At 57.1% G+C, this 11,819-nt stretch overlaps 1 protein-coding gene across 2 annotated transcripts; it reads right to left on the bottom strand.

Moving 5' to 3' along the window:
• Positions 1–294: 294 nt before the first annotated feature.
• On the bottom strand, positions 295–8,328 carry PTP4A3 (protein tyrosine phosphatase 4A3; the record flags this gene model as incomplete). 2 transcript variants are annotated; one of them, XM_082015185.1, is made up of 5 exons in its annotated part: positions 7,431–8,328; positions 5,641–5,733; positions 1,520–1,650; positions 892–966; positions 295–412 (listed from the first exon to the last, which is right to left on the bottom strand). In XM_082015185.1, the coding sequence occupies exons 1-5, from the start codon at positions 7,533–7,535 to the stop codon at positions 295–297; spliced, it is 522 nt and encodes a 173-aa protein (XP_081871311.1). In that variant the 5' UTR covers positions 7,536–8,328. The 2 variants fall into 2 exon arrangements, with proteins under 2 accessions (XP_081871311.1, XP_081871312.1); XM_082015186.1 differs by lacking the exon at positions 892–966.
• Positions 8,329–11,819: the final 3,491 nt, after the last annotated feature.

Here is an 11,819-nt window from a genome sequence, read left to right as displayed (position 1 = left end):
CGATGAAGAACCGTCACGTGAGCTCATTGCCTGCTAACGCCAAGAGTCAAAGGGCAGCGCTGCCTTCCCTCCTTGGGGCTGTAGCTGGAGATAGCAGCCTTTTTCGGAGGTCCGGCAAGACGATCGTGCTGTGAGTGCTGGAACACGGTGGTGGTGCTCCATGTGCCCCCACCCCAGCCCTGCCAGTGGGGCAGCACGTGGGGTGCACTGGTCTGGGTGAGGAGGTGAGGGAGTGGGATGCGTGCGAGTGCCCGGGTGTCTGTGTGCACGGATTTTGGCAAGAGGTCATTGAGGTTACATGATGCAGCATTTGTTCTTGTGGTTATGAGGGTCCTTAAATCGGAGTCTCTGCTTTGGTCGGTATTTTTCCAAGTACGTCAGCTGCTTGCTGTTGATGGCTCCTCTGCGCTTCCTGCGGGGACAAAGAAGGGCCGGCACAGTCAGCGGTGTGGCAGGGGAAGACCCCCCACCTCGAACCCACCCCTGCCAGGGTGCTGAGCCCCCCTGCCTGGAGCAGAAAGGGATTTTGGAGACTGCTTTCGTGGGTCCTCCAGGGACAGAGACAGCTGCACCCCAGCAGCTTTTCTTGCTCATCCGCCCTGAGTCTTAGGACACGGAGAGCCAGGGAAGAAACACCTGGGGAGGCTACCCAAAGCGGGGTGCCCGCCAACATTCCCCTAAGGATGCTCCTGGATGCATCCCCAGCCTCCCGCAGCCCTGATGCTAAGGGACAGGTTCCTTAGTGCTGCGCCCCTCCCCCTTTTCTTCCATGCCAAAAAGAGAAAATAGCAACCCCAGCACCCCAAAAAAGCCCCGAGGCATGCCAGATCTCTCCATTCCCTTAGAGGAGGGCTGCTTTCTCCCCGGACACCGAAACGTGGCTCAACTTACTGTCGGATGAACTGGATGGCGTCTTCGTACTTCATCCCGCTCTCGATCAAGGCCAGCGCGACGAGGACAGGAGCACTGAAAGGCAACGGCAGCGGCGGTCACTCCTCAGCCGCGTGGCCGAGCCTGACATGCCGTCCTGGGGCGGGGGGACAGGCCGCAGGGCTGTAATGGTGGCATCGCAGGCAATCGCCAGCGCTGGCTTTTAGCTTATAATTTCCTGCCGTTTGGCTGCCCCAAGGAATGGCTGATTTTAGGGGATAAAACCCCCAGGATGGGGCTGGCAGCTGTTTGCTGCTCTTCTAATGAGCACAAGGATTTTGGAGGCAAATTTATCACAAAAGCGGATGCTCACCTTCCACGATGAGCTCTCAGCAAAATCAAAACCAAATTAGCGTGGGGCACTGGCAGGATGGCACTGAGCAAGCTGGGTCCCCCCCAGTGCCCAGGATTCAGCCGTGAGAACCGCAAGGAGGAGCTCAGGCAGCAGCCCCCCCGCCAATGCCTATTCCCGCTGAGGTCTCACTGTGTGCAGAACCCCTGCTCTGAGGTGGAAGGAGGAGGGCAGGCATGGTTCTCCCTCTTTGCCCTTCATGTGGGGAGGCAACCGGGGTGCTGGGCTCCGACTTACCGCCCCAGGCCGGCCACGCAGTGCACGGCCACGCAGCAGCCAGGGTCTTCGCAGAACTTGGTCTTCAGCAAGTTGAGCCAATCTTCCACTATCTTGCTGGGAGGAGGCGCTCCGTCATCGAACGGCCAGTCCTGCACGGTGCGGGCAAGGTTGGGGGAAGAGGGAAACACTGTCAGATCCTGGGGAAAAACTCAGGGGATTGCTTTTTACTCAGGGTGATGGTGTTTGCAACATGGTCCCCATGTCCTCTTGCCTCCATGGACCACGGTGGCCACCGCCTGCCTCCTCCCCGTTCGGATGACCGCGCTGAGCTCTGAGGAGCCACAACCCCCATCCTTCCCCACTTCCAGCTCCTGTCTAAATCCAGCACTTGGGAGCGCAAAGTCACTTTGTAGGAAGTTTGAGCAACGGTGGCTCGGAGTGGCTGAAATCTCAGGGCCTGACATGGTGCTGAAATTCATCTTGCTGCAACACGCGGGAGTGAAAGTGAACACACAGCCCCGAAAGGATGCTCCGGGGACCCCCTAACACAGCCCTAGAGAGAGCCGAAGCGGGGGAGACCCCTTCAGATGGGGACACTTAAACAGCATCCCTCAGGAAAGCCTCTTAAGGGACAAAAAAATAAAGTCCTCATCTTCCGAGCTTCATGCTCAAGCTGCATGGACTCAACATCGGAGCTCAGTGGCGAAGTGGATGAAACGGGTGCTGCATTAAGCACCTCCCGGCCCTGGGCTCTGCTACCGGGGAGAAGTGTCACTCCCCTTGCCTGTGACTGCTGCAGCATTTTGGGGAAGGGAAGGGCCCTCCTCATGGGCACTGGTAGCCAGTCGAGGCTGTATGTCTCTCCCAAAATGGGGAATTCTCTCCCAAAATGGATTTGGTGGGAGGAACGTGGCCACTGGCTGTGCAGCAGTGGGAGAGGGGGGCGGGCAGGGGAGCATCGCTCGGAGGGGACGCGGCACGGTGATCCCTGGTGAGCGGGAAGCATGGGGCTGTCATCCTCACGTTTTGGACGTGAGTCACTGAGCCGCTGTGCTGGGAGCCATCTCTGGTGTGAGATGGCAGAAGAAGCTGCTGGGCTTCACTTCAGCCTTTGAACCCGTAATGTGATTTCCGCGTGGCTTTGCTCGGAAAGGAGCGTGCTGGGCTTCAGGGTACCCTAATGCTTGAGCCAGCCCACCCTGCACAGCCCATACCCATCCTACGAGATCATCTCCTCCCCACGGAGCCTGGAAAGCACTGCTTCAGCCATGAGCGCAGGTCACCGGGCTTGCACCGGAGATGACACACCGTACCGCAAAATCATCAAGCTATAGAAGGGCTTGGGTTGGAAGCGACCTTCAAAGATCATCTAGTTTCAACCTCCCTGCCACGGGCAGGGATATCTTTCACTAGACCATGTTGCTCAAAGGCCTGACCAGCTTGACCTTGAACACTTCCAATGACAGGGCATCTACAACTTCTCTGGACAATGTGGTGCCATGTCTCATCACCCGTATTGTAAAAAAATTCTTGCTTATCTCCAGTCTAAACCTACCCTCTTTCCGTCTAAAACTGTTGCCACTTGTTCTGTCACTACAGGCCTGGGTACAAAGTCTTTCTCAATCTTTCTTATAAGCCCCCTTTTTATATATATATTGAAAGGCCACAAAAAGGTCTCTCTGGAGCTTTTTCTTTTCCAGGCTTCTCCAACCCCAACTCTCTCAGCCTTTCTTCACAGCAGAGGTGTTCCAGCCCTCTGACCACTTACGTGGCAATCCTCTGGACCCACTCCAACAGGTCCACGTCTTTCTCATGCTAGGGTCCCCAGAGCTGGACGCAGCACTGCAGGGGGGTCTCACCAGTGCAGAGCAGAGGGGCAGAATCCCCTCCCTCGCCCTGCTGGCCACGTGGCTTTGGCTGCAGCCCAGGAGACGGTTGGCCTTGTGGGCTGCGAGTGCACGTTGATGGCTCACATTCAATTTTTCATCCACCAGGACCCCCAAGTCTTTCTTGGCCGGGCTGCTCTCCATCCCTTCATCCCCCAGCCTGTACTGGTACTGGGGGTTGCCCAACTCAGGTGCAGGACCCTGCCCTTGGCCTTGTTGAACCTCATGAGGTTCTCCTGGTCTCACTCGTCAAGCCTGTCAAGGTCCCTCTGGATGGCATCCCAATCCCTCAGGCGTGTCAACTGCACCGCTCAGCTTGGTGTCATCCATGAACTTGCCAGCGTGTGCTCAATCCCACTGTCTAGGCCACTGATGAAGATATTAAACAGTATTGGTATTCCCAGCAGAGTACATCCATCCTGCACCATAAACCTTCCTGCAGCAAAACCAACACAGTGCCAGTTTCCTGGCCGGATTTCTGCCCCATCTCTGACCTGCTGGTAGAGCTGCGAAGCACCGAGTGCTGCCGAGGTGATGTGGCTGGGAGGAGGATCGGCAATGGAGGAGCCACCAGTGAATGTGGCTTCCAAGCAGATGTCCAAAGCACGGGACACCTGCGTCCAGCACAAGTCAGTAACTGCCACCAGCTTTAGAGGTTGCTCGGGATCCCCCGCAGCATGCGGAGGAGCTGAAAGCAGAGGAGGCATCCAAACCCCCCCAGGGAGCGTGTCCAGAGTGGGACCACCATGGACATCAAGGCTGTGGATGCCAGCGCCCAGGCACTCTGCACCAGTCAGGCCTTGACTGGTTTGTGCCTATTCCCCAAAGCAAGGGATAGGATATATAGATATAGTCTATGTATATAGATATTCAGGCTAGATGTAAGGAAGAAAATTTTTATGATGAAGGTGGTGAAGCACTGGCCTAGGCTTCCCAGAGAGGTGGTAGATGCCCCAACCCTGGAAACATTCCAGGTCAGGTTGGACGGGGCTCTGAGCAACCTGATCTAGTTGAAGATGTCCCTGCTCACTGCAGAGGGGTGGGACTAGATGGCCTTTAAAGGTCCCTCCCAACCCAAGCTATTCTGTGATTCTATGATTCTGTTTAATACAGGTATGTAGAGAGATATATAGAGATATGTCTGTATCTGCACAGATATTATCTATCCATAGATACATAGGATATAGATATCACTCTACTGTATCTTATACAGTTTCTATATAGATCTAGAAACTCGTATCTTTCTTACATATAGAAATTACAAAGTTTCTATGTAGTATCTTGCATAGTTTCTATATCTAGGATATAGATATCTCCCTATATAAAACATATACTAGATATAGATACCTCTCTCTATAAGATATGTGGAGAGGTATGTGTATCTTAGATATAGGAACTCAGACTGAAGGACTACAGCCAGAAACAGGGTATAAGATAGAAATTGGTCTGTAAGAGAGCAGAGATGTCCTCCTACATACAGATCCTATATGTAGATACATCCTATAGAGACATAATATCTATATCTAGAGCGATCTGCATCTGGAGGATCTGTATCTACAGACATAGGATCTGTTCTCTACCCGTTATCTCTGAGGATCTAGGACCCCTCTCTCTCTCTCTCTCTCTAGGATATACATTATACAGAGAGGACCTACACACAGACGACCACCCTAGGAGACATGAGGCGCTTCCAAACCCTTTCCTAAATAACGAGCAGGGCCTCACTTTCCAGCTGGAGCTGAACTAAGTCCCTGGCAGGGCAATCACGCCTGACATCATCTCCAATTACTTATCAGCCAAGATGCAGCCCAGGCAGCTGCCTGCTCTGCCTCCTTGCCTTTTCCTGCCTTTTCCTTTCCCTTTCATCCCCCCGAGCTGCACCAGCCAGCTGCTGGAAAAGCAAAAAACCCGCGCCGCCCCCCGGGATACGGTAACGCCGGGGGTAACAGGAACCACGCGCGCCTTCGACGCGGGATCAGGCGCTCTCATCCCCTGGGATGCTTTAAAGCCCGAGCGACAGGCAGGGAAGGCAGCTGCCGACCCAACCGAATGAGTCACAGTTTCGGGTGCGTGGGCAGCGCTTTCTTTTTTTTAAAGCTCCAGCCTCATCTCAGCCCAGGGAACGCGGAGCTCGCCCGCCTGGGCAAGCGCGATGCCGGTTCGGTCTGTCGGAAATGCAGACCCCAGGGACGGGGGTATTTAAGCAGGGGTGGTGGGCAGCACCCCCGGGCACCCATCCCGCTGCCCACCTACCATGACGGTGATGCCGTCCTTCTCCAGGGGGGTCTTGTCGTAGGTCACTTCGCACACTCGCACAACCGTGGTGGCACCGTACTTCTTCAGGTCCTGGCGAGGGAAGGAGAAGGAGGGGGTCTGAAAAAAGCCGGCCGGTTGCACCCCGGTTAACCCCAACCCATCTAAGCCCTGCTGCGACCACACAGAACCCTACGGACCCTGCAACAGAGCCGTGCCCCATCTCTGGTCCCTTGAGCAAACCCCTCTGTGGTCCATCCAGCCTGGGAAGCACAAGGAAACATTAAATCCCAGGGTACCAAAGCTGTGTGACCATGGTAGGATTTTTACCCCGCACCTTCATGACTCCTTGTAATTACAAGCACCACTGGGGCTGTTTGTTTTTAAGCCCCGACGGCCACACGAGCAGGGACTTTACACTCCAGGCCAAGAAACACCCCCAATACAGATGCAAACACCCTGAAAGAGAAATTATTTGCGCCTGGCAAGGTCACAACTCCCGCTGTAGAAATGCACGGAGGCGGCTGGGGGGGTCGTAGCACACCCCGCCGACCACGCTCAGCGTCTCGCAGATCGCTCCGGGGCTCCTTCTTGACCTCATTGCCGTATCCCACCATCACCCCAACGCGCTGTGGGCTTGGGCGCGGGTCTTGGGCTGTTTCCAGTGCAGCTGATCGCCTGGACGCAGGGATTGTCCCCAGATTATGTGCTGGTGCAACGGCCTCGTCGGGCACTGCGTGAGATCGTCCCCTTCAATGATCTACCTCCTTCTTGCCCTGCGCGCGCTCGCCAGACCACGGCAAACCTCTGCGTGCTCAGCAGCGTGGCCAAAAATCCAAGAGGCTGGAGGAAAGGGGAATTTCTCCTTTCCTTCACCCCCCTCCCACTGGTGCCATCCCCATCGCCCTGTGTGCAGCATGCAGGGTATGGGGTGGCCGCCCCCAAATCCCAGCCACCCTCCTGCGGCTCTCCGAACTGGCAGCACCCACACTTGGGTTTTTTGGGTGTGCATCGGGAGAGTTTCCTCAAGCTCAGAGGATGCCTCTGGTGCCAGCACATCAAACCTCAAGGCGGTTTAGGGTTAAGGCAAAAACCCTTTGCCAGGCTCACGCGCAGCCCCAGGTCGCCCCACGAATGCAGCAGCATCACAAAATGCCTCCTCGTAAGCAGCAGCTGCTTGTGCCGGCTCGACCCAACCTGCACGGTGTTGCCTCTCCCCCAGGGACTGATAAAAAAAAAGAGTAAATCGAAGAAGCCTTTCGCCCTGGACCGCAAACACGCATCCATTAATCCCCCCTAACTCCTGGCTGCCGCCAGTGCCGGAGGCAGCGCTCCCGCCGGCTCATGCAGCGCCGAGCCCTCCAGCTCCTTGTGCACCGCCCAACGCACTCTGGGCATGGGAAAGACGCTGGGATGCGTGGGATGAAAAGTCCTTATCGAGGTGCTGGGAGGTGCAGGAGAGGTTGGGTGCATCCACGTGCATCTCTGCAAAGCCCGTTGGAGTGATGTGCCAGCGGAGCTGGGACGGCATGCAAACAGGAACGGGGAGCCCCGCTCCATCTCCGCCGTGCTCAAACGCCATGCTTGGGGTCCTCCAAAACATCTTCCCTCAAAAAGCTGGTGGTGATCGGACCCGCTGCCCCGGGATGCCACCGGGGGCTGTGCTACCAAAGGGGATGTGCTGCTGCCTCATCCTACACAGGCTTGGTCCCTGTTGCACTTCAACATCAGCTTTTAGCCCCAAAATGCACAGCTGGGCCTCGGTCTCCCTTCCAGCCTCCCCTCCTTACCTCCAAGAAGGTGCTGAGCGTGGCGTTGGTGGGGTTGTGGGTGATCAGGAACCTCATGTTTTTGTAGCAGACCTCCACCGGCGCAGGGCGGTTCATCCGGGCCATGGTGGGACGGGAGGAGGGTGAGGTGGTGCTGACAGTGGTGAGGGAAAAACCCAAGAAAAGCGTGGCGTGGAGGGGAAAAAAAAACCACGACGACCCCTCTGCACTTAAAAAATAAAAATAAAACAGGATCGAGAACGCAATATACAGATGTTGTGCAAATAATCCCAGCTCCTGGGAGCGCGCTGGCTTCCTCGAGACACCGCGAGCCCCCCCGCAGAAAAAGCCAGATGGGAAAAAATAATATTAATGATAATAATAATAATAATAATAATTAAAAAAAAAATCCCTTTGCTGTAGTGTCGGCGTCCTTGGCGTGTGCGCGACGGCGAGCGGCTGCCGCCTCGGGTGCCGCGCGCTCCCTGGCGCTCTAGAAAGGCCTCTGCATACGGGGGGTGGTGGTGGCGGGAGGGTGACCCCCGTCACGTTACCCCATCGGGGTATGTGGAGTACTTGGGGGCGGCACGGGGGGCCGGGAGCCTACGGGGCGGCGTCGGCGGCGTCCGGCAGCGGTGCCTCGCTGGGGCGATCCATGCACGGGAGCCTTGAATGGTTGAGTCGGAGGGTCGGGACGCCGGGCGAGGCGAGGCGAGGCGGCTGGGCGCTGCTTTACGGGGCGGGCTGCCGGGGGCCGCGGGGCTCAGTGCTGCTCCTCAGCACCTCCATAAATCCTGGCGGAGAGCGAGGCTGTAGGGGAGGGGAAGGAAAAGACGGTGGTGAGGGTGTCCCCCTCCCGCAGGCTGGCTCCAAGGAAGCAACCCTGACCACGCTCATCTTCGCAGGAGACAGCAGATCAGAAAGCGAGGCAGTATTTAAAGAAAAAGCTGAAATACTGTCTGAAAAGCTGAAACGGCACCGGAAAGCGGCGGAGGGCAACACACACTCTCTCCCCAGCGAAAGGGAAAAGCGCATGGCTGTGGGAGGGGGCTTGCTCTCACGCCAGCCAACACCAGCACCCGCCGGCGTATTTAAGCACCCGAGCCACGCCAGCTGACCGCCCCCCCGGCACCCATCCTGTCGCCCCAGCCCTCACCTGTGCGTTCCCGAAACGCACGGGGCGGCGCGGCGAATATTCCCGCCCCGAGCGCAGCGCCCTGCCCGATACCAGCTGCTGGCCGCCCCTCATCGGCCACATGCTCCCGGCGCCGCGCGGGCAGCTAACGTCCACCGACGGCACCTCTAATGCTCTTAGGCCGACTAAGCCGCCCACAAATGAGCTTTCTTGGGGAGGGGGGAGCAGAGGAGAGGGTTTTGCCAGTGCTGGTGACGGATGCGTCGCCCTGCTCGCTGCTCCGCGTCCGCATCGCCGCCGGCGCGTCGCTCCCTGTGAAGCACCCCGGCCTCGTAACCTGGGGCATCTCTGCCGTCAAGGATGGCGACGGGAAGAATGAAAAAAGAAAATCGATTCCCACCGCGGAAATGCCAAAACCCGAAAGAGGATGGGCCCGGGTGGGGGGAGGCGAGGGCGCTGCCAGCCCCGCTCGGGACGGAGGGAAAGCCAGCGCTTCCCAGGGCCGTTACGCGCCGGACTCTTGTTTTGAAGCTGGTGCCTTCCCCGGGTCAGCGGCTGCTTAGCGCCACGTGGCCGGAGCCTCAAAATAGACCATAAGCACATAAGTAACACGAGCCGGGCTGGCATGCATCCTCCCGCCTCTCCTCCCGATGCCCCAGCACCCGGAAACTTTCCCCTCTGGGTTGTTTCACCCCGATGCAACGAGACGAGGTGGGAACAGGGAGGTGCGCTGAGCACCGACCAGCTCATCACACCGCCGGGGCACTCTCTCTGGGCTCCTCCACGCCCGAGCGTCATTTCCAACCCGCCCACCGGTTCCTTCTTCACCAGCAGTCCCTGGGAGTGGGAAAAACCAAGTAGCAAAAAATCAAATAGCAAAGGGGAAAAAAAGCCAGGCGAGGTGCCGGGGGGAGTGCGGCGGCTCCCCTAAATGTACCCGGCTTGGCGGCTGGAAGCGTGGACTTCCCCGCTGGCAGGGCACTAATGATTTATTTCTGGCAGCGCGTGTGAGCCCTGGCACTGCCCGCAGCGCATCCCTGCACCCAAGGCTCTACAGCTGGGATTTTGGAAAGGAGCTTAGAGGGGGCTAGGAGCTCGGAAAGGGCCAAAACTCAAGGGGATTCCAGCACTGAGCCCTCCCCAGCTCCTCTGCAGACCCCGCTGTGTCCCCATCCCCTGCTAAGTCGCTCTGAACCCCCTTGTCAATCACGTCACACCATTCCTGACTCATTTTTTTTTTCCTGTAAAAAAAGTCAGGTAACGCGACCCCAGAGCCAGGAGGAGACGGGATGGTGTCAGCTCCGCAGTTTGGGATGGTGACCCGTGGCTGAGCGGTGTCGACCCGTGGGCTCCCTTGGTTAGGGCGTGCTGGGTTTTTTCTTTTCTGGAAGGTGCTGAAGAAAACATCATCCACCCTGCAAGGATGCTCTGCGAAGTTTGAGCCCAGGCCAGGCTGTAGGGACGTCCCAGGGGAGATTTTCCAGCCCCCATTGAGAAAATCAGATTTCAGCAGCTGATGGAGGCTGAAAGCTCAGCGGAGGAACGGGAGCGAGGTGAGAGCTGCCTCCCTGCAGCATTTTGGGTCTGATTCAGAGCAGCTCAGCCTCAGGCGATGCTGACCCCCCCCGGGGCAGCTCACCCTCCCCGACCGGACCCCAGCAGCTGGGATCTTAGCTCAAACTTTGCAATGCTCCTGCAAGATGGGGCAGGAAACCTGCTCTCTCCCTGGGCTTAGTGTGCTTTTCCAGTGATGTTCCCAGCCATCACTTCGCTTGCGGGGTCTGCTGCCCCCTGAAACGAGCTCAGCATGGCCAGGTAAGAAATACTATTTCTGGAGGGTAATTTTGGGCTGGTTTTGGCTGGTTTTTCCTACAGGTCCAGCTGCTGAGCTGCAAGCCAGCACAGCCACGAAAAGAGCCAGCAACCCAGCAAGTGAATGTTTCCCCCAAAAAACCTGCTGGCAACCCCCTCAGCAAGCTTCTTCCTTCCTTCTCCATTTGCTTCAAGGGAAAAAAAGGGTTAAAGCCCTCCAAAGGGATGGGAGGCGGGAGGGATGGGCAGCCACGGATGCCTGCTCAAAGGGAAGAGCTGCTGGAAAGCAGGTATTGCTCCAAATCACCCCCTTGCAAACCCGATTTCTCTTAAGCAAAAGACTCGAGGATTTTCTTCTTCTAACACCTTCGGCTCTTGGCTCTTTCAGCTTCCACCGCGTTTAACTACATCTTGCTTTCCACCCCTTCGGGCTCGATGCACTAGCGCGTGAGGTGCTGGCAGCGCACAAGGGAAGGCAGCAAAAAGTAACTTTCCCCCCTCCAATGAACCTCACACCCCATTTTCATCGGCCACAGGGTCATGCTAATACAAACCGGGTTCACGTTTAATCGTGTCCCGGATTAAAACCACCCGCTGGGAGCTGCTACAAGCATCAACACCAGCGCTGCACACCAGGAGCAGTGGCTTGCGCCCCATCTTCATCCGACGCACGGTTCGTGCTCGCTCGCCGCTCTGGGTACCGCACAATGCTCTGCAGGCTTGGGTGCGCTGGCTGCCAGTAACGGAGGCTTCCCTGGGAACCGCCGGCGTACGAGAACAGCGAGTGCTCCTTCCCCAGAAGGTCTCCTCTCCGGTGGAAGCGTTTCACGTATTTTGGCAATTGCACATCCCGGCAATTCAGCCCCGAAGCCCATAACTCCCTAATGGATATTCAATCGCGAATCATCCCCGGCTCGGCAGGCTGCGATGCTGATCACCGTATTAAGCAGGGCAGAACAATGTAGGAAAGGGTGTTTCAGCTCGTATTAACAACCTGCCCAATGAATCAATACCCTTCTGACTCGCACGCTACAGGGGATCTGGATGAAGCGTGCGAGGACGCAGTCAGCAAGCCCCGGACGGGGATGCTCAGCGGTGCAGCACTGGCCTTTTAGGCTTAAACCCATCAGGGTAAAGCCCAGTGAAGGAAATCCAGCACCGATGACCGGAGGAGCTGGGTACCCCCCTGCCACCATCCCCTTACCGTGCCCAAGTCCAGGGAAGGATGGGGACCACCTCCCCGCAACATGCCCGTCGCTGACACCCCAACATCTGCAAACTCATCTCGAAGCTTCACCAGCGATGTTTGCCTTTGAATTTCTACAAGCATTAATTTTCCAGCTGGGGTGGCGTGACACGGGGGGCTGCTTCTTGCAGAGCCACTGGAAGACATACCTACTGTGTGAGCCGCAGCGGTGCTTTTCTCCACGACCGTGGAAGTTTCTGGTTCTTCCCCGAGAAGT

The sequence above is a fragment of the Phaethon aethereus genome (genome assembly GCF_964289735.1).
Source record: "Phaethon aethereus genome assembly, chromosome: 2".
NCBI classification, from domain to species: Eukaryota; Metazoa; Chordata; class Aves; order Phaethontiformes; family Phaethontidae; genus Phaethon; species Phaethon aethereus.
Note: the sequence above shows the minus strand (reverse complement) of the source record. Positions and strands in the feature narration are given on the sequence as shown.